The 21,177-nt window shown below is 36.6% G+C and overlaps 2 protein-coding genes across 5 annotated transcripts; both read left to right on the top strand.

The window, feature by feature from the left end:
- The first annotated feature begins 228 nt into the window (after positions 1-228).
- On the top strand, positions 229-14,544 carry LOC104249964 (ras-related protein Rab7). The gene is made up of 7 exons (XM_070172194.1): positions 229-473; positions 620-646; positions 1,054-1,153; positions 1,281-1,427; positions 9,361-9,441; positions 9,558-9,700; positions 14,123-14,544. Exons 1-7 carry the CDS (start codon positions 421-423, stop codon positions 14,184-14,186), a joined length of 615 nt encoding a protein of 204 aa, XP_070028295.1. The 5' UTR covers positions 229-420; the 3' UTR covers positions 14,187-14,544.
- Positions 14,545-15,235: 691 nt separating this feature from the next.
- On the top strand, positions 15,236-20,781 carry LOC104231606 (uncharacterized). Of its 4 annotated transcripts, none has more exons than XM_009784631.2 (9): positions 15,236-15,475; positions 16,034-16,085; positions 16,794-16,867; positions 17,634-17,735; positions 17,999-18,139; positions 19,024-19,075; positions 19,162-19,235; positions 19,927-20,016; positions 20,588-20,781. In XM_009784631.2, the coding sequence occupies exons 1-9, from the start codon at positions 15,351-15,353 to the stop codon at positions 20,598-20,600; spliced, it is 723 nt and encodes a 240-aa protein (XP_009782933.1). In that variant the 5' UTR covers positions 15,236-15,350; the 3' UTR covers positions 20,601-20,781. The 4 variants fall into 4 exon arrangements, with proteins under 4 accessions (XP_009782933.1, XP_009782927.1, XP_009782942.1 ...); XM_009784625.2 differs by having other exon boundaries at positions 20,583-20,781; XM_009784640.2 differs by having other exon boundaries at positions 20,570-20,781.
- Positions 20,782-21,177: the final 396 nt, after the last annotated feature.

Below are 21,177 nucleotides of genomic sequence, written 5' to 3'. Positions count from 1 at the left end.
GTGAGATAAATAATAATTTGCCGAGTGCTAAAGGGTAATTTAATCAAGTGACTCTTACGATGAATATTATTTAATAATTTTCTTAATGAGTTTATCACAATTTTAATCGAAAATTTATTTTGGACCAAAAGCAGTATGTAATTATATTATATAATCTAATAATTACATAACAATGGTGAAAAAAAATAATACTACTCCATTACATAACAATGTCCAAACACAGTATTTGCTTATCTGTCAAACAAATCGGTGTCTGAAAATATCGAAATTGGCGCCGCTTTCCCCTGCTCTCTCTCTCTACAACCCCATTTCCTTTCTTCTGAAAATTGTCAACCCAGATTTGAAATCCCAAATTCCAAAAGGGAAAATACAAACCTAAAAAAAGGGTTCACCTTTTGTTAATTTCATTTTGTTTTCACCATGTCTATGCGTAGGAGAACCTTGCTTAAAGTCATCGTCCTCGGCGATAGTGGGTACGTTCCTTTTTTCCTCTTTTCTCTCTCTATTTATTTTTTCATTTTAACTTTGTACAATTTGAGAAATTTCTCATCCCAGGACTATTCATTTGGAAAAGTATATAATGCTAATTTATTTTCTCTTTTTTTTAATGTGTTTTCAGGGTTGGTAAAACGTCATTAATGAATCAGTATCCTTCTCTACCACATTCCCTAATTATTGGAGGTCAAGTTTTTTATTTATATTTACGAATTACGAATTGGGTATTTCGATTTTAATCGATTTTCTATTATTAGCTTCAATTTATAGTTAACTTAGTATTAGTCCCTTTTTTTTGGGCATTGCAAATACCTATAAATATTTACTCTCTCTATCAGCTTGTTTGACTGGGCACAGATCATTAAGGTAAATTAAAGTTAAATCATTTTTTAAATATTTTTTTTTGAGACATACTAAAAAGGAAAGAGTATTACATAAATTGGGACAGAGGGATGGGCTCTTTTGTTTATACTGTCTATTTGTTGTGATCACTGTTTATGGGTGGATTTATGTTTTTAAAAGTATTTGGACATGTGGGATCTTTGACCAATAGCAAAGATATGTTCACAAGAAGTTCAGCCAGCAATATAAAGCTACAATTGGAGCTGATTTCGTGACAAAGGAGCTTCAAATTGACGACAGGCTTGTAACTCTCCAAGTGAGTTTCTTGGTTATTTATATGTGAAAAATATTCTGATGTTTACGTGCTTTTAAATGCATAAGAGTAGCTGAACCATTTTGGGGATTATGTATTTGCTGAATGTGTTTGTGTTCTTGTTTGGTAGATATGGGATACAGCTGGCCAAGAGAGATTTCAGAGTCTTGGAGTTGCATTCTATAGAGGTGCAGATTGCTGTGTTTTGGTCTATGATGTCAATGTTATGAGATCCTTTGATAACCTTGACAATTGGCATGAAGAATTTCTCAAACAGGTCGAGTAATTATTCTTCGTGGATTCATTTGTCTCAGTGGTTTTTTCTTGTTCAGTGAATTAGGATTTCTTGACTGCTTTATACATTGCTATGAGTCATGTTATCGACAAGTAGGCAAACACTTCTGAGATGATTAGGATGGACATTTCTTCCTTGAATCCTGGTGGGGGTTATTTTTTGTGTTCCAACTAGGGCTAGAACTGATCTTAAGTGCATTGTTTGTTCTGTTGGTATATGGAACTCATGAGCAACTTATAATCAAAAGACCAAGAAATAAAGGCATACCTATTTAGGAATTGAATTGGGTATTGCAGAGGTTAAACTAGTTATCTGTTAGTAGAACTGCCCTCCATCTTCTATTCTCCACATCCTCTTTTGTTTAAAGCATCAAGCAGACTCGTGAACCAATTGAAGAGAGAAAATGAGAACAGAAAGAGCATTAAGTTTGCCATCTGGTTTGTTGGTGTACTACCCAAATTCTTCCGTCTAAGTGGGAACATGTGCATGAAGAATGTGCAATTCTGCAAGATGATTGGAAAAATTTACAGAAGAAGGATTTAGAGTCAAAATATAATCATGTATTTAATGCTTAAACCTTGCTGTTAGAAGACGAAGAGAGTCAAAATTGAACAAAACCAACAAAAGGACTAGCTGCTTTCCCTTCATATATCTGTCTGTAAAAATGGGAAATGGACGTCCCACGGGTGCAAACAAGTATTCCTGGCCTATATTCTCTCTCTACTGTCAAGCTCTCAGGCATACTCCCCGAGGAGCCTGGGAACAAGGAATCTTAGGTTTCCATGAACACCATTAGAAAGCCCCCAAAATTCCGACCACTCCACTGAAATTTTTCCGACGAAGAAGCTGCCACGCGCGACACCTACCAGCGATCTAGACGCCACGCGCCGGGCGCGTGAGCCCTTTTCCGGCAGGGTTTCAAAAAATTTCTTTTGGACAGCTTCCTCTACTGATAATTCCGACCAGATCTGTACAAAATTTTCAGATTTCCGACAACTTTTATTTTTCCTGGGGAGCGGGGAACCTCTGTTTAGTCCAGATTTCAGTATCTTTTACATCAACAGCTCAACTGTGATTACCATCAAATACTCCTTATAATTTCCATAACCTGAGCAGCTGGGGGATACAATATGGGAGACAACCGGATTTATTTCAACGCAGGATTCAAATCTTTTGACATCACCAGATGGAATTCCAACAAAGATGTATGGTTCGAATGGGTGGAGAGAAGCCGCAGCATGATGAGACGTTCATCCATGGGCAGAAAGGCAATGGAATGGATTTGTTTTGTACTTAAAGAAGCATCGACAGATCAAATGAATTTAGTGAAGCGATGGAAGTACAAGGAACATATGACAGAACATTTCTGTACCAGGAAATTCAACGTTCATGGAAGATACATGAACATTCTGTCACTGAAGGGAGAAGGGAGGTCTGTTATTATAATTCCAGAGTTAGCTTTGAATGCAGGTTGGAAAGACATAGCAGCTAAGATAGAAAGATTCATACATCAGACCCGCAAAATGAATCCCACAGCCCCACCTAGAATCACTGTGGACAACTACCCTTATGTCAAAGCAATCAAGGAGAGTAAATGACAATCCAATACCCTTCGAGAGGCAAAGGTCAGCATAAACAATGGAGATATCTCTGTTGTGGAACCGACAAGTAGCGAGGATTCTGGTCTACTAAAAAGATGCATTGTCGGGTTTTTTGGGAAAGAAATCAACGAGAGACCCACTTTAGCAGACATAAGGCGATGGGCTAGTGCGTCATGGAACAAAGCATATGGAGTAAACATGTATGAAATGACAGGCAACATGTTTCTTTTTGAATTTCCAAATAGATTCATGGCGAAGCAGATTATGCAAGGAGAATGGAGTTGGAAAAAGTTCAAGCTTCATCTGGAATGGTGGAGTCATACTGCTGGATGCATTCCAAACTCACAAATCGAGGAAACATGCTAGATTAGAGCCATGGGGATTCCTTTACATCTATGGTCACAAAAGATCTTCAAAGAAATAGGAGATCTCTGTGGGGGATGGATAGCTACTGAAGAAGAAACTGATCTCAAAAATCATCTTAAGTGGGCAAGAATTAAAATTGTTGGTGATGGCAGAAAGACTCCCAATGAGGTTGGGATTGAAAGAGACGGTATCAAATTTTTCATCCCAATCTGGGCTGAAAGTCAGACAAGATATGAGCTGAAGATGCAAGAAAACGAACAATGTTTTGGAATAGAGAGATATTTGAACAATCTAGTGGGGTGCACCATATTGCAAAATACTGATAAAGGAAAGGCAAATGTGCAACTTACACAAGGTTCGAGTTCGATGAATCAGAGCAGTAAAGCGACAAACAACGAGCTGAAATCATATGACTCCGACTTGGCTGCACAAGTCATTTTTAATGATCTCTCGTGTGAATTTTCTGATGATATAGGCTGAAACCTTGTATTGAGGAAATGGGAGGACCTTCTTACCTGGGGGCAAAAGAGTCTACTCCAGGGGACCCAATCCCTAATGAAAACCTTGAAAGTATGCCAAAGGCAACACTTAACAGTTGCAGTCAGCCAGAAGGTGGAGCAGAGATAGCAAGACTGGAACAGAAGGCAGGGGAGCAGAGCACAAACACAAATATGGGGGAAGATCAAGTTGGAAGTGCTTTAGAACAACTAAAGCACTTTAGCTCTATCCAAGAATGGGAAATCGAGGAGGTGAATCCGATAGCAGTTCAACAACACAATCTATTAATGGATAAAGACATGGATGCAACACTATGCATCAAAATATGATCAAATTGGGGAAAATGTTTGGAGTAGATTTTCAAGGCCATGAAGAAGAAGCATTGGAGTTGTTAATGCAAATTGACAGTTGTAGACAGGTTAGAAGGGTGGAGACAGAGTTGGAGGTGAAGAAACAAAGATTCAAAGGATCACTGGAATTAAAAGGTTTAACTTCGTTTGATGTCAAATTCAAGAGTGACGGGAAAAGGAGTAGGGGAAGAGACTTATCAATCATTTCAATATGAAGATCAAAGTAATTTCCTAGAATGTAAGAGGATTAAACGACAAGAAGAAAAGAGAGATCATAAAAAGTCAAGTGCAGAACTGGAGGACAGACATCATATGCATGCAAGAGACAAAAGTGGAGGGGGATATTAAGGAAATAGTCAGGCAAATATGGGGTGGTAGATGGGTGAGGTATGCAAGTTTAGAAGCTAGCGGCACGAGAGGGGGGATTTTGTTATTATGGGATTGCAGAGTATGGAAAGGGGAGGTGTTACAGACTGGTGCATACACTTTGACTTGCAAGTTCGAGGCTCTTTTACAGAATTTTCAATGTCACATAACAGGAGTGTATGCTCCAAATTGTAGAATAGAAAGGAAAATAGTATGGAGAGAAATTGGTGCAGTGAGGGGATTGATGGAAGGTCCTTGGGCGGTTTATGGCGATTTTAACGTTACAAGGTACCCTTCTGAAAAACGGGAATGTTCAAGGAGGTCCAAAGCGATGGGGGAATTCTCGGATTTTATAGAAGATATGGAGTTGATAGATCTACGACTTGAAGGAGGCTACTATACTTGGTTCAAAGGGGACAATCATACAGCCGCTTCAAGAATCAATAGATTTCTCATTTCAGAAGAATGGGTTGAAAGCTTCAGAAACATCAAGCAAACTATCCAACAAAGGCTGATTTCGGACCATTCACCTGTGGCTTTATACTGTGGTGCGTGGGAACAAGCTAAATCATACTTTAAGTTTGAAAATTGGTGGTTGAATGTGGAAGGTTTTGATGACAGAATTAGAGATTGGTGGACATCTTTTGAATTCTCAGGAAGACCAGATTACATTTTAGCTTGCAAGTTAAAAGCTCTCAAGGGCAAGCTAAAAGCTCTCAAGGGCAAGCTAAAAGAATGGAGCAGAGTTTATGAAGGTAATTTGGGACTGCAAAAATCAAAATTGCTAAGTCAACTAGCAGGTTTTGAGACAACACAACAACTAAGAGCGCTGACAGAGGAGGAATCAGTGAGGAAAGCAGCTACTCTAATGGAGATTGAGGAACAACTCAAGAATGAAGAAATTGTATGGAGACAAAAATCAAGAGCTCTGTGGCTCAAAAAAGGGGACAGGAATACAAAATTGTTCCATCGTACTGCAAATGCACACAAGAGAAACAACAACATTGATCAACTAATGATTCGACAGGAAGTAGTCGAGGATCCAGACAGAATAGAGATTGAGATAACTTCCTTCTACAAGGAGTTATACAAAGAACCTGAAGAGTGGAGACCAACGGTCAATTTCAAAAATAGCTTAAGAATTTCTGAATCAGAAAGGGAGTTTTTATAGAGTAACTTTGAGGAACAAGAAGTTTTGACCTGTCTGAAGATGTGTGCAAGTGACAAAGCCCCAGGTCCGAATGGATACACAATGGGTTTTTTCAGAAAGTGTTGGGACATTTTGAAGGAAGACATCATGGCGGCCTTCAACAACTTCCATTCTCAGGAGATGTTTGAGAAAAGCTTCAATGCAACATATATAGCTTTGATTCCAAAGAAGACAGGTGCGAAAGAATTGAGAGATTTCAGACCGATCAGTCTGATAGGGAGCTTCTACAAAATGCTCTCAAAAGTCTTAACCGAAAGACTTAAGAGGGTGGTAGGGAAAATTGTCGATGCTTAACAAATGGCTTTCATCAAAGGAAGACAAATAATAGATGCTGTGTTGATTGCCAACGAAGCTGTGAATTCAAGAATAAAAAAGAAGGAACCTGGAATCTTATGCAAATTAGACATGGAGAAGGCCTATGATCATGTAAATTGGAGCTTCCTACTCAGAATGTTAGAACTAATGGGTTTTGGGCAGAAATGGAATAGATGGATGAAATTTTGCATATCTACTGTAAAATTCTCCATTCTCATAAATGGATCTCCTAAAGGTTTTTTCCATTCACACAGAGGTCTAAGACAAGGTGATCCTTTATCTCCCTTTCTATTCATTATAGCCATGGAAGGATTGAACAACATGATCAAAACGGCTAAAGTCAGTGGATGGGTTAAAGGTTTTGAGGTAAACAGGAGTGGGGCAAACAATCTAGAGATCACACATCTCCAATATGCTGATGATATTCTAGTCTTCTGTGATGCCGAAAAGGACCAACTTAGATTCCTAAGAATCATTTTGGTCTTATTTGAGGGAGTCTCAGGTTTACACATCAACTGGAGAAAGAGCAATATTTTTCCCATTAATGAAGTTAACAACATGGAGCAACTGACACAGATATTGGGAGGAGAAGTTGGGTCCCTACCAACTGTTTACCTTGGGGATGCCTCTTGGCGCAAGATCCAAATCAAAAGAAATCTGGAATTCAGTCATAGAAAAGTGTGAGAAGAAGCTGTCAAGATGGAAATCACAATACCTATCTTTGGGGGCAGGCTAGTTCTAATCAACTCAGTATTAGACTCACTTTCTACTTATATGATGTCTTTGTTCACAATTCCAGCAGACATTTTACAGAGATTGGACAAACTCCGAAGATCATTCCTTTGGCAAGGTAATAAGGAGAAAAAGGTCTTCCATTTAGTTAAATGGAAGACACTCACAATGGATAAAAAACAAGGTGGTTTAGGAATAAGGAATTTGAAGAATCATAGCAAGGCTCTTAGAATGAAATGGTTATGGAAGTACTCTCAAGAACCCCAATCTTTATGGGGCAAAGTGATCAAAGCAAAGTATGGTGAGGAAAATAACTGGGTGTCAAAAAAAGTCAGAACATCATATGGAGTAAGTGTATGGAAATCCATGAGAGAACTTTGGCCTATAATGAAGAATCACTCCTCCATAAGAGTGAACAACGGAAGGAACACATCATTCTGGAATAATAATTGGTTGGGAAACGGAAGCTTAAAGGAAAGATACCCCGATATATTTGGTTTAGCACAAAACCAGCATAAGACAATAGCTGATATGAGGAGTCATCAAGGATGGGAAATCGCTCTAAGAAGACAGTTGAATGACTGGGAGATAACAAGATTAGCTGACCTTTACAAAGAGATAGAAGCATTTAAAGGATTACAGGAGGGTTTTGATTCACTTTGGTGGAAGAGGCACAACAGAGGGGTTTACCGGGTGAAGGATGCATATAAGATTTTGAATCATAATAATCAACAGGTGGACCCATGGCCTTGGAAACATATATGGAAAACAAAGATTCCATACAAGGTAGCTTGCTTCACTTGGCTACTAGCAAAGGAGGCGGTATTAACCCAGGATAATCTCATAAAAAGGGGAATTTCTCTGTGCTCAAGATGTTTTCTGTACGGGGAAAATGCTGAAACTGTCACACATTTGTTTCTACATTGCAAGATCACAGACTAACTATGGAAAATTTTTATTAGTCTTAGGGGCATTTCATGGTCAATGCCATACAGGCTTAAAGATGTCCTTTATAGCTGGGAAGAAGCTGGAGCTGAAGCAACTAGTAGAGATAGATGGAGGACTGTCCCGGCTTGTATCTGGTGAACAGTTTGGAGGGAAAGGAACAATAGATGTTTTGAAGATAGAAGCAATCCAGTGCAGAAGATCAAACTCAACTGTATTCTTCTTTTTCGTTTTTGGTGCAAACAGATTTACATAGAAGATACATTGACAATCATAGACATACTAGGATCTTGCTAGGTCTCGAATTAGAACATCTACTAATCCTCTCCATGTAAATCTGGTTTTTCAGTGCAACCTATGTACTGATGTTTTTAATATATACAATAGTTACCTATTCAAAAAAAAAAAGAAAGGGAAATGGACATTAGGAAATAAGGTCATTTTTGTTGTGTGTATATGTAGAAATGGGAAATGGACTAGCTGCTTTCCCTTCAAGCATTAGGGTTGTAGGTTAAGGGGTAGTAGAGCTTTGCTTACTTCATACCGGGGGTGAGGCGGGGTTGGATTAGGGTTGATCTTAGATAGTTTGCAGTTTATGTTGAATCCACACTATCCTTGTTGTTTATCTTAGCCCCGGGCCTTAGTTACTGGTTACTGTTATTGCATGTCATTTATCTTTTGGTTGTTATGCTTCTGTTACTATTACGGTTTCTACTGGAGTTACTAATGAATTGTTTCCTTCTTTTTTCTTTTTCTGAGCCGAGGGTTCTATCGGAAACAGCCTCTCTGTCCTATCGGGGTAGGGGCTTGTCTGCGTACACATTACCCTCCCCAGACCCCACTTTGTGGGATTTTACTGGGTTGTTGTTGTTGTATATGTAGTAATGAGAATACACGCATATGCAAACATATAATTATAAAAACCAAACAGTATAGTGCAGCGTTTTGTTTAATGATCTCCCTGCAGATGAATCAATGTGCCATGTCTCTGAATTTGGTCGGCTATATGAATTCTTATAGTTCATGTTGCTCCATTTTAAGCTCATCTCCGTCCTATATTATGTAAATTAAAAATAAAAAGCACTAGAAGTTATCCGTATTTTCCACTAGGCATAAATCTGACTCCTAGACAATAATGAACCTAAAGTAATCATACTAACATGATTAAAACTTAATCCCAACTCATTAATATGGCCTATATATATCTTTTTCTTCCATCGTGCCCTATATTTTACTAGGCCTGCATGTTTTACAAGAGAAATTAGTTTTAAGCCTAACATTGAGTAGTTTATAGAAGTAGATGATTCCTGCAATTTCTTTCCTGTGTAAGATCCCAACTAGTAAAGTTTTGGGATTATGCTGTGTATCTAAAGAGTTTTCACATATGGTCTATATGTTCAGATCTTAATTGGACTTCTTCTGGTGTAACATTGGAATGTATTATCATCTCGTCATGCAAATATTGTGTTGGTGATTGTTGAATTAAGACTAGCTCTGTTCCATGTTAACCGACAGAATTTGTTGATATGCAGGCTAATCCACCAGACCCTAAAACATTTCCTTTCATATTACTGGGGAACAAGATTGATATAGATGGGGGAAATAGCAGAGTGGTAAGACAAACGTAGTGCTAAAGTTTTCAAGTTATGGTCTTTGGATTCTATGAGAGTTTTCGTTTTCATATTCTGTGCGACATTTGTAATTGATTTATCTTTTGCATGCTGAACAGGTTTCTGAGAAGAAAGCAAAGGAATGGTGTGCTTCAAAAGGGATACCTTACTTTGAGACATCAGCAAAAGAGGATATAAATGTTGATGCTGCATTCTTGTCTATTGCAAAAACTGCTTTGGCCAATGAACACGAGCAAGATATGTGAGTATATGTGAATTTGAATATAAACAAGAGCATTGTTTGTTGGTTGTTGCTTGTATGAGATATGATGCTTACATACCTATAAACTTAGCGGTAACGATAAGATGAGCCAGCTTAAGTACTGAGAGCCCAAAGATAAGAAAAGGGCAGCCCGGTGCACTTAGCTCCTGCTATGCGCGGGGTCGGGGGAAGGGCCGAACCACAAGGGTCTATTGTATGTCAAGCATATTTATTCTAACATGTGACCCCTTGAAAGTAGAATGTTTTCTAGCGGGCGAGATGAAACTAACCTTAAATTTTCGTTGATCTTGGCAAAGATGTTTGTTTGGTTTTTGTTTTCTCAAAAGGTTTTTAGAAGAAAAAGAGGAAACCATGTAAAAAAAAAACTTAGCCAAAAAAAAGAGACTAAGAGTTGTTTTTAGATCAAGGTAAACATTGCAACATTGAAAAAACAACTACCTTGCATGTTTTTGTTTTCTGTAATTCTAAAATCCATTTTTGAAAAGCTTCTCGAAGCAACCTTCAAAAAATTAACTGTCCAAGAGCCATCTAAAAAACTCTTTTCTTGTTACATGCAAAAGATACTACTTGAATCATAGAGCTTCCCCAAACTTTCATGTCAAGTTTATGATTACATATCTCCAAAAATTTAAGTAATATTGATGCTTCGGAAATTCTATACTAAATGAAGTGCTACATTTTTAGCTCCATTCAGTTTGTAGTTGGCCACTTTTGAATCGTGCAGTTTGTGTAAATTTTTTAAAACTTGTTTTCAAGATTGATCTTGGAATGAAAGGCTAACCCGACAGTTCCAAGGTCGAGCTTTTGAATGTTGAAATTGATTTGCTCTGATGTGCAAAATTTTATCATCTAAGGTATCTGGATAACCAAATATATGGAAAAGTTACTGCTGGAACTAGAAAGATGATTAACTATGCACTCTCCTGCTATTTCATTCATTTGTCTTTAATGAATCGATGTGTTTAAGACACGGAGATGACTTTGAGGCAATGTGAAGTGGTGGTCTGTGGGTGTTCAACCAAACTCCAAAGTGCAAAAAAGTTTGTTAGAATATCAAGTGAATATGTGTCTAGATTCATACACATCTAGATTCATTATATTTGAACAAAAAAAATCATATACAATATTCTATAAGATATCTTGGGTATTCTGTATTTAATCATACAATATTTACTTACCGTGTTTGTATAAAAATTGATTACCTACCATATTGTACATAGAATAAGACTCCTAGATAAGGAGCATGTATTTTTTTTATGACCGAGAAATCCGTCTGAGGCCGATCCTTTGGACCAACCGCACCCTTCGAAACTCGGTGGATAATGGGCCCGCCCCTCTACCCTTCTCCACTTAAATACCAGACTTTGCTCTGCATGGTGTGGGGCTTGAACCTGTGACCTAAGACACAAATCCACCACCCTTTGCCACTTGAGCTAGATAAGGAGCATGTATTATACATCGTTTATCAAGTCAATGAGAAAATTTTCTATTTTTACATGGTATCAGAGCTTTTACAATATTTACCTTCTGCTACCGGCCACTGGTACTAGCCAATGCATGCTGCTCGCTGGGCAGTGTTATCTTCTTTTGTTCTTCCTTTTGGTGCCCGATGACCACCCTCTCTCCTACAATTGGCACCCTTATCTCCATATAGCCATTCATGGGTCATTCCTCTCTTTTAGGATTGTTTGTGCACCAGCTCATCTTTTCGGTGACTGGTGCTGCTAACTTTTATGCAACCGACGCTGTCCTCTAAACTTTGAATTTCTTCAGTATTCTGCCTATTCAAGTTACATTGATATTGTTTTGGAAATATGCAACACCATATCTTTTTTTTGGTAATCGAGAATGTATTTTTTTCCTTGTGGTTCAAGAAACACTTTCTTCCACGAAACATTTGCCAACAACTTTCTAGAGGAAAGAATTGCAGCACTGTTTCTTTTTTTTGGTGATTGCGAAGTCAACTTTCCATGTTTAAAAATAAGCAAACTCAAGTTGGTTTTCCCATTTTGAGTTTGAGGGGCCATGTTTGAATATCAATTGAATGTATCTAGATTCATATACATCTAGATTTTTTGTACTTGGATAAAAAATTTATATAGAATATTCTATAGGATAACTTGGGTATTCTGTATTTAATTATTGAATATTACTTATCTTAGTAGTATAAGGATTGGTTAGCTATTATATTATACATAGTCTACGATTCCTATATAAAGAGCATCTCTTGTACATCGTTAATCAATTCAATGAGAAGTTCTTTTCTATTTTCACATGGTATCTCATTGACTTGTTTAACAATGTACAAGAGATGCTCCTTATATATGAGTCTTAAGCTATGTACAATATGATAGGTAATCAATTCCTATACAAATAAGGTTAGTAAATATTCTATAATTAAATATCAAATAACCTAAGGTATTCAATAGAATTTTCTATATTATTTTCCTTATTTAAGTATAATGAATCTAGATGTGTATGAATTTAAATACATATTCACTTGATATTCTAACATGCCCTCTCAAACTAAGAATAAGGAAAGCAACTTGAGTTTGGTTATATAAAAAACATACAATGTTGATGCCGAATTCTCTCTAGATTCATGCACAATCACAAAATATAAATGCATTGTTGGAATTATTTCCTCTGAGAAGTTGTTGGTAACCGCATAATGTGCTCGTTGAACTACACAGAAAAAAGGATCTTTTTTCAATCACCGAAAACAAATATGGTTTTGCAAATCTTTAGGACATCGATCGCATAAAAAGTAACGTCTCTCGCCAGAGAAATGAATGGTGCTTGAACAATCCTAAGGAGAGGAATGACGCGTAAACACTCATCTAGATGTAGGGTCACCAATTGATGGAGCGAGGAGTGTCATCAGACAATAAAAGAAAGGAACATTGGCCAGGCAAGCAGCAGTTTTGGCCACACTGATAGCTTCCGTAGTCTCTAGATTGTGAAGGCTCTAATACCAAGTGAAAAGAGAAATATTAACAATGTACAAGAGGTGCTCCTTATGTAGGAGTCTTAGGCTATGGACAATTATGGTAGATAATCAATCCCTATACTAATAAGGTAAGCGGATACTTAATAGTTAAATACAGAATATCCTAAGTATCATGTATCATATTCTATATGATTTTCCTTATTCAAGCTATGAACTTAGACATGTATGCATGTAGATACATATTCAATGTTGATACATATTCACTTGATATTCTAACAGTGACCAATACCAAGAGAAATTGAAATTAGAAGTGAAGATACCAGAAAACTCGGTTTGACGGTTTGAGTGCTTAAATAGTGATAATTCTTCAGTGATCCACCTAACGCTGTCAGTATAGCCGTTTCACAAGGGTATGCAGATTTTAAGTCTTAGGTGGCAGAGCTTACCATTTGACCTGATAATGTAGCTAAAAAGTTCAATCAATAAGGTGAGGTTAAGCATGGTTGGGTTGTAAAGGACCAGACTTTTGATGATGACTCCAGAGAGTAGAGTCGTCAACTATTGACATCTTCAATAGATTTTGTGGCTATACTTGTGTTGATTTGGGAGATAACTTAGACAATGGTGACTTTGTTTGGTTTCACTAATTTACCTGCCTAAAAGCCTGATACTGAAAAATAGAGTCGATGATATGTTAGAGTTGATTACACAGGCTTAACAGATAAATTTTCTATTCACTGCAGAATTTAGGATCAGAAGGAAGTGATGGACAGTAGCATCAGTTTTTCATAGAAATACTACTTCATGCTTTTATATTCTGTAGCCTTTGGCGTGCCTGCAGGATACAGATGTTCTGTGTTATCAGGGAAGCTTTAGTGGTCTATATATTTTGGTGCAATGATCGCTGCTCTACTTTCCATAAAACAAATGGAATATGTTGTGGTAGCTCAAAACTCAAGTAACTCTGACATATGGTTCATAAAGAGTTCAAGAGCTCATAGATTTGTTGGAACGTCATTTCATCACAGGATGTTCTACCATGGTGCCTGCTGCTTCTGTAACAATGAAAGTTTAGACAGGCAATGGTTGGTTATTAGGATAAACTCCAATGAATCTTGTTAGAGTGCATTTCTAATAAGATAATATCACTTTAATCTTTGAACCTGAAAAAGTATTTTTCGGAAATCGGAATTAGTATATCTCTGATAATTATGACAGCAGTACGTTAAATGGTTTTCCCTGAGTTTTCTGTACAGGGCGTAGAATAATTGAGTAATAATATCCTGATTGACTATCGACTATTAATAATATAGCGACTATGGAAGTGAAAATGCATTTTGGTAGGCCAGATAGTGAACGTACTCTATGTTCCTCATCCCTCTACCTTCAACTACTGCATTTTGGCTGCTAGGGAACCTGCATATACTAAAATCTTGTGTTCTGTTTTCCAGATACTTCCAGGGCATTCCGGAGGCAGTTTCAGAGACGGAGCAAAGAGGTGGTTGTGCATGTTAAGGTGGATGAAGCAATTTCATTGAGTGCTATATGTAATCGCTGTTGTTGCCTATTTTTCCTGCAACAGTATCGTTACTCTCAGGCCGTAACCATTCTTTTGTACCCATTACTACATAACTCTTCACTTAAGATTGCATATTCTATTGATTCCCTCAGTGTTGTTTTGGAAAGAAATACATCTTTGTCACATCCAGATACTGGAGGTATAGGAACTCAGGAATGTCTCCTTGTATTGCAGTTGGCTCTGAGAAAGATTCTAATTGTGCATTTTGCCGTACCCTGGGTGGTTGGATTTTATTGTATACTCTGAAAACTGTATTTTTCTACATCTACGTATGACAATGAGTTGGATTGGTAACTGTTACTGTGCTTCATTCCATGAACTTTCAGTTAGACGAAATTATTAGTTATGCAAAAAAATTGCTGTTTGCTTCATTCATGGAGCGGATGAAAAATTACTATCTTTTCTTTTTGAAGCTCAGGTATGCAGAAGTAGCACCAGATTGTGTAAGTTTACAGGAGACTTAAATGAATGATATTATACCAATCTTCTGGTTGCACATGACTAAATAAATAACAATCATGTTTCAGTATAACTCGCTCTAGATAATATAGATTATAGTGATGGGCATGAGTATTTTCCAGATGATTTTTTCAACCTAAAACTTTGAAGTCACTTGGATAGACCTTGAAATATATTTTGTAGCAAAAAACTAAAATAGGTTGATCCACTATTAAATTGGATATAATTAATCTTGGAAAATATATATTTTTTGTTGTTTTTATTGAATAGGAAAAAAAAAAAGAAAAGAAAAGAAAAGGCAATGATGTGCTTCCAATCTCTGCTTGAATGAATTAAATATTAGTGTACCAATTGCTTTCTCCACGTGTTTATTTCCTCCTTTTTTTTTTTTTTTTTGGCTTGGAAAAAAAAAAAGAAACTTTAATTTGCAAAAATAGTATAGTACTCCACCTTTTATTTAATTGAAAGGGAATAAAGTAATGAAATGAAAGACTTCCAAGTATGATCAACAAGAAGCAACTTGTTTCCATTATTATGACACAAACTCAGTGGACGTGGAGCAATGAGCTTCTCACATTTTGTTTCCTTTATCCATTCTTCCTCATTTGCAAAAGTGGTAGACGAAGAGACAGTAGAGGAAGATGGGAGTATCATTGGCAATTGCATTAAAAAGTCTCTTCGCCGTGTTGGGATGTTTGGCCTCAGCCGTCGTAATCTACACTGTCGTCACTGATGGCCTCCCTTTCCGCTTACAACTCCTCACCCCGTATTTTTTCTTTTCTCACTAATTATTCTATTTTTATTTTTTCTTGATTGGTATAAAAAAGTTTGTAGACTTTGTTGAATTATCTAAAAGCTTAAACTGTTTTGAAAGAAAATACTTTTATTTATGTGAAAATTTCTTTTTGATAAATAATATTTTGAATTCAGGAGTTCTATCTTCTCTATTACTATATTAATTTATGTGAGCACCTTCAAGCTGTTAGAAATTAGGCAGTTTATATTTATTTAATTACGTCTTAATTGACTTATGTTATAGTAGCAATTTCGTGAGAATGGTCAGGAGAAAAGAACTAGCTACGCATTTAAAAAAAAATGGCAGCTCGGTGCACAAAGCATCACATATACACGCAGGGTCGGGGAAGAGCCGTACACCAAGGGGTATGATGTAGCTTACCCTAATGCTTCATTAGTGAATGCTTCCACGGCTCAAACCGTATAGGTCACATAGAGACAACTAGGTATTGAGAATTTGGCTTTCAAAAAACAGTTTAGTTCCATCTGTTTTCTGAACAATTGGAAATTGGTGGAATGGATGTTGCAGGTGGATGTCAGCAACCTTGATAGATTTCTACATCAACATTTTTGCCATAGGGGTATGACATGATTATTTTTTAGTGCTTCTCAGTGTTTACTCTCAAGTTCAATTGCTTTTTATTTGGTACAGTGTCACTAGCATTGGACATTAAAGAGAGCATGTTTGAATTTGCCTATATACGAATAGTTAAAACTCAACTAGCTTTCAAAGCTAGTGCCAGTATAATATGATTTGCCAGTAACTAAATGTTACTGTGGGAAATGGAAGAAGTTTAACACCAATAGAGTGAAGGCTTTCGCGTTTTTATCCATAGCCTTAGGCTGAGAATTGATCATGAAGGCTTTCGCGTTTTTACCAATAGCCTTTAGCTGAAAACTGAGCATTTCTTTTATACTTCATTAAGAGCCTCAGGCATTGTCCAATACTACTGTAAAACTAGCATCTTACAGTCTAAATTTTTAAGACATAGCCTTAGGCTGCATTTTTCTTTTGCACTTCATTAGGAGAACTAGCTACTGTGCAAAGACTACTGTAGAATGTCATCCTGCAGTTTAATTGATTAGGAAAATATCTAACCTGTAGTTGCCTCTTATATCTCTTTATTTTTGTTGGGTTGCATATTTGAGGTCCTTTAGTTTTCAATTGCTTTGACAACACTTTTGTGATTCCAAGATATTGGTCTGAATGCATCACATATTGCTATGTTTCTCTGCTCGTATCTCCAAAAGATTTGCTCTCATGTTTTGGCATTGTGTTATCATATTAGTCCTGGGTTGCCTACAAGGAATCCAACTGGATTACTTCACTACTTTGGGCGGTCTTGCTGTTCTGTTTAGGAAGGTATGCCTAACTTATTATTGTATACAAAACAACTTTACCAGCAATGTACTTTTTAGTTTAGATGATGACTGTACTTCAAGCTTTCTCTAAGTATCTTTTATGAGACTGAATTCTCGGTTGCAATTTTCACATATATGAACAGTGTGACCAATTAATCGGTCAACTATACCTCGATCCCATGCAACATGAATCCTCTACATATTCTGATATATTCTGGCCCATTTCATTCTAGTACTAGCATGAAATTTGTCTCGTAAGGCAAAGTTTTAGAAATTCTCTAATAATCTCCCTTATGACCCTAATGTCTGTGTAACTGCAAAAATTGATCCTCGGCCCGCACTAATTGGTATTGTTACATGGATCTTTGCTGCCATTATGTTCTCCTCCATGTGATATTGGCATATTTCATTCCCTTTTAGCACCTTCAATCACCATCATGTTGCTCCAAGGGACTGGTGTATTTGGAGGTTGCATAAGGTATTGGCAAACTATTACAGGCGCCTTTCTCTTGTTATATCCTCTATGTGTGAGATTGCACATTTATCTTAATATCCTTTGGTATCCAGCATTCCATAAGATAAAATTCTCTTAGATTCTATTGGCAAAGAATATCTTCCTTTTCAGTTTGTATTATCCTTTTATGGCATCAGAATGCCATGGTGTTGTTGCCCTTAACGGTGTTCAGACAATATTATCCATAAACGTTTATCAGTTTGTGACTATATATTCAGGGATGGTGATAACCTTTTCTCCAACCCCTTCGCAGCATTACTACATGCGGCTACATTGTCTTGCAGTTCCTGAATCTTTCAACTCAAGAATCTATACAGGATCCAATTTACTTTGTCCTATTACGACGCCAGAAAAAGTAAGTTTCTGATATTGTATGTTTCTTTCTATTTGTACAAGACCCTGCAGTAAATTATATTATCAGGTCATGTGGTTGTAGGCTGTGTAATAACCTACTCTTTGCAGAAAAGAACTGTAGTAAAACTTTAACTGATACAAATAAGTGTTACTTGGAGTTTGAAGCTCCATCAATGTTATATCATGATACACATCTATTTGTGTTAGTTTTCTTTCTGAAAATGAGCTTAACTTATAATGACCTGTTGAAATTTTATGATTTAGGACTGAGACAGAACAAAGGAGGAAGTGTTCTCTTTTAACTGCAAGAATTCTATATCTTGTTTTGGGCTGTCTGATGCTAGGGACACTGATTTACACCATTGTAACCGATGGTTCTCCATTTCGCAGAGATGTTTTCACTCCGTAAGTTCTTTACTTATATGATAGAATAGCTTTATTACTGCGATTCCGCGGTTGGGATAAGGTTACTGAGAATGACTTGCGCTCTCAAAATGTATAAATTGTTTGTCTGATAATTTGATTGCGTTGCTCAGTTTGCATGGACAAAGACTGTTGATGATATCTTACCTCATACTATCATAAATAATACTATATGAACTTAACATATATAAAAAAATTGACTGGATTGATCTATGTTGAGCTTTCTCAGTTTCCCTGGAAAACATGATACTACCTTCAGTGTGACATATGTCAGATAAGTATCTAGGGAATTTCACATTATATGGTCGGAAGAGACGTGCTGTTCTGATGCTAAATTTTAATCAAAATGTTGTATTTGTCATCCTCTTCTTTGCTTTCTAAAATTGAACTTATGAAATACTTTTGAAACGAGCTTTTTCTTCCATTACATGGATTTGCTATGTACAGGCCATTCTTAGGGCCTGGATTTGGGAAAACTGTCAGTCTAGAAAGCTGTTTTCTTCTTTGTCCAAAGAGCTGCAATCCATCATTTGCAAATTTGTTTGAAAGTTTCCTCTTGAAAGCAAACTTCGTGAGTTTGTGATGAAGTGATACACGTGCATCCAAGGGTGGAGCTAGAGCTTCAGATGCGGGTTCAGCCAAACTCAATAACTTTGGCCAAACTCTGTATTTGTCTTTAAAAATTCGTTGAATTTATATAAATTATTAATTTAGAACCCAGTAACTTAGAAGGAATAGAATCCCGAACCCACTAGCTTCAAATCCCAACTCCGCCTATGCGTGCATCCCATACATTGGTCGAATATTAACTTGCTTGATATAAATCTTTCTTTGACATGCAATCTAAGAATTCAATATCCGCGTAGGTGGCTGTCAGCAACACTAGTTGATTTCTATGTCAATATTGTGGCTCTCTCAGTAAGTTTTTCAATAGCTATCTTTGCTCTTAGTCTCACTGGTATTTGAAGATTGTTGATCTTATATGTGTTACACTGTTTTACCAGGTCTGGGTCGCATATAAGGAATCAAGTTGGCTAAGTGCAGCTTTCTGGATAATACTATTAATTTGTTTTGGCGGGTATGCTTTTTCTGTTGGATTTATGCTAATATTAATGCATTTGCAGTTAGCTCCATTGGTATGACATCTTATTCATTACTCTATATGGGTGAGAGCAAACTATGAAGTCTCATTCGTATATGGTGGAACGAGGAGTTCACGAATATATGTTTGCATACCTTCATATGATTCTGAATAGAAGGGGTTCAATGATATTGTCGAAATAACTTACAATATCTTGCTTGTCTGACAAGAACTAAATTAAAATTCCAGCCTTTGCCTCTTGCAACAACTGCATTGACTAATATGCAATTTATGCCCACGCTTTGTCGCATCAAGCTTTACGTTTCTTGAGTTTTTCTGAAGCATGAATATATATTTCCATCAAGAGTAACAATAGTCCAATCTAGTTCGTGTTTTCTGAGAGATTTAATACTAGTCTCCTAATTGCACTCCGACCTGCATATAATATCTTACAGATAAGATTCGAAATTATTAGATTTTTCTCATGTCCTCTTGAAATGTCTCTTTCAACTTCATCATATGAATGTAAGGGTGGCTTCATTATTTTCCATTGTGGGAGAAAAGTATGTTCAATGGATACGTGTGTTCAGGACGTGAGCATGTATTAGACCTGACTCCAGATGTTATAGCAATTGCACCAGCTCGTTTTGGACTATATCTAATTCAGACTTTATGTTGATTTCCTCAGCATCAGCACATGCGCCTATATTGCTCTACAGCTTTTCAGTCTCTCATCTCAAGATCCCGTCTACCTTATTCTTTTCAGCAGCCGCAACAGGCAAGTTTTTGCACCATCTGTTTAAGCGTGTTCCCCTCGTTATGACACGAGAGTTTATATGTGCATCCTATGAACAAGCAAATGATATTATTTCCTGCTAATTCAGCAGCGACAACAATAATACTGTAGTATTGCATTTTGAGCAAAAATCCCTCCTTGACATCCTTGTTCTTTTCAAGTTAAACCATATTTAAAATTTCCTTTTATTAGTGCAAGTGATTGAAACAATTTCAAGGTTGGTAAGCAGAAGTAGAAAGTCCAGAAGATAGAGCTTTTCATTTGCTTCTGTTTTTCTAATGGAATATGGGCCAACTTTCTGCATTAAGGAAACCTTTATTAAACCTGTAGTCAATGAATATATCAATGTACTTAGTAGTTTAAAATAAGAGACGAACCTTTTTCTTTGTCTTTGTATTTTACAATATTTGTTCAATCAAATATTATTTTGCGCTTCTTAACAATTCTGTCCACATTAAAAAGCATTTTTTTTCCAAATAATTTCTTTGTTTTCTTTTTCCACCATTTTCAGAAACGTACTCACCCTGTGTTGTAGTTGTTCTTACTAGGGCAGAAAACGAGTATGAAGGAATCAACTGAGTACGAAGCTTTATGGCTAATTTGGTTTTATTTGATAGTGGAACTCTTGAGCCATTTTCATTTTTTAACGAATACGTTAACATAATGGATTTGTAATATACATATGTTTGTGTAAACGAACCAGAATGTTTTCTGTAATAATTTATTTTACTGTCTTTTGTGGACTTATATTTTGTTATATCCTTGAGCAAAATGTATCCCATACACAATAGTTATTAAATTCAAGGTCAAATTTGTTCAGTTGCCACTAAAATTCGAATAAGATAATAACTCAGGGCAACCTACGAAATGCTATATTCCTATCTCTCTTTCTTTTTTTTGGTGTGTGTGTTATGAATCGTTGAGGCCAAGAAAGATATAATTAAACACCTCGGATACATAGAATTTTGATCTAAATTAATCCAGCAACAAGTTGGAAATCATTGTTTTACCTTTTAGACATTCTTACAAAGCGCAATAGAAATCTAAAAATACATATGTTCGTTACTCAACCAATTACAGGATAGTATTGTATACATTTAGTGGGTAAAGAATGTGATTCCGTCCACATTCAGGATAATAGAG

Source organism: Nicotiana sylvestris, chromosome 4 (assembly GCF_000393655.2).
Source record: "Nicotiana sylvestris chromosome 4, ASM39365v2, whole genome shotgun sequence".
NCBI lineage: Eukaryota > Viridiplantae > Streptophyta > Magnoliopsida > Solanales > Solanaceae > Nicotiana > Nicotiana sylvestris.
This window is presented reverse-complemented; position numbering and strand designations above follow the sequence as displayed.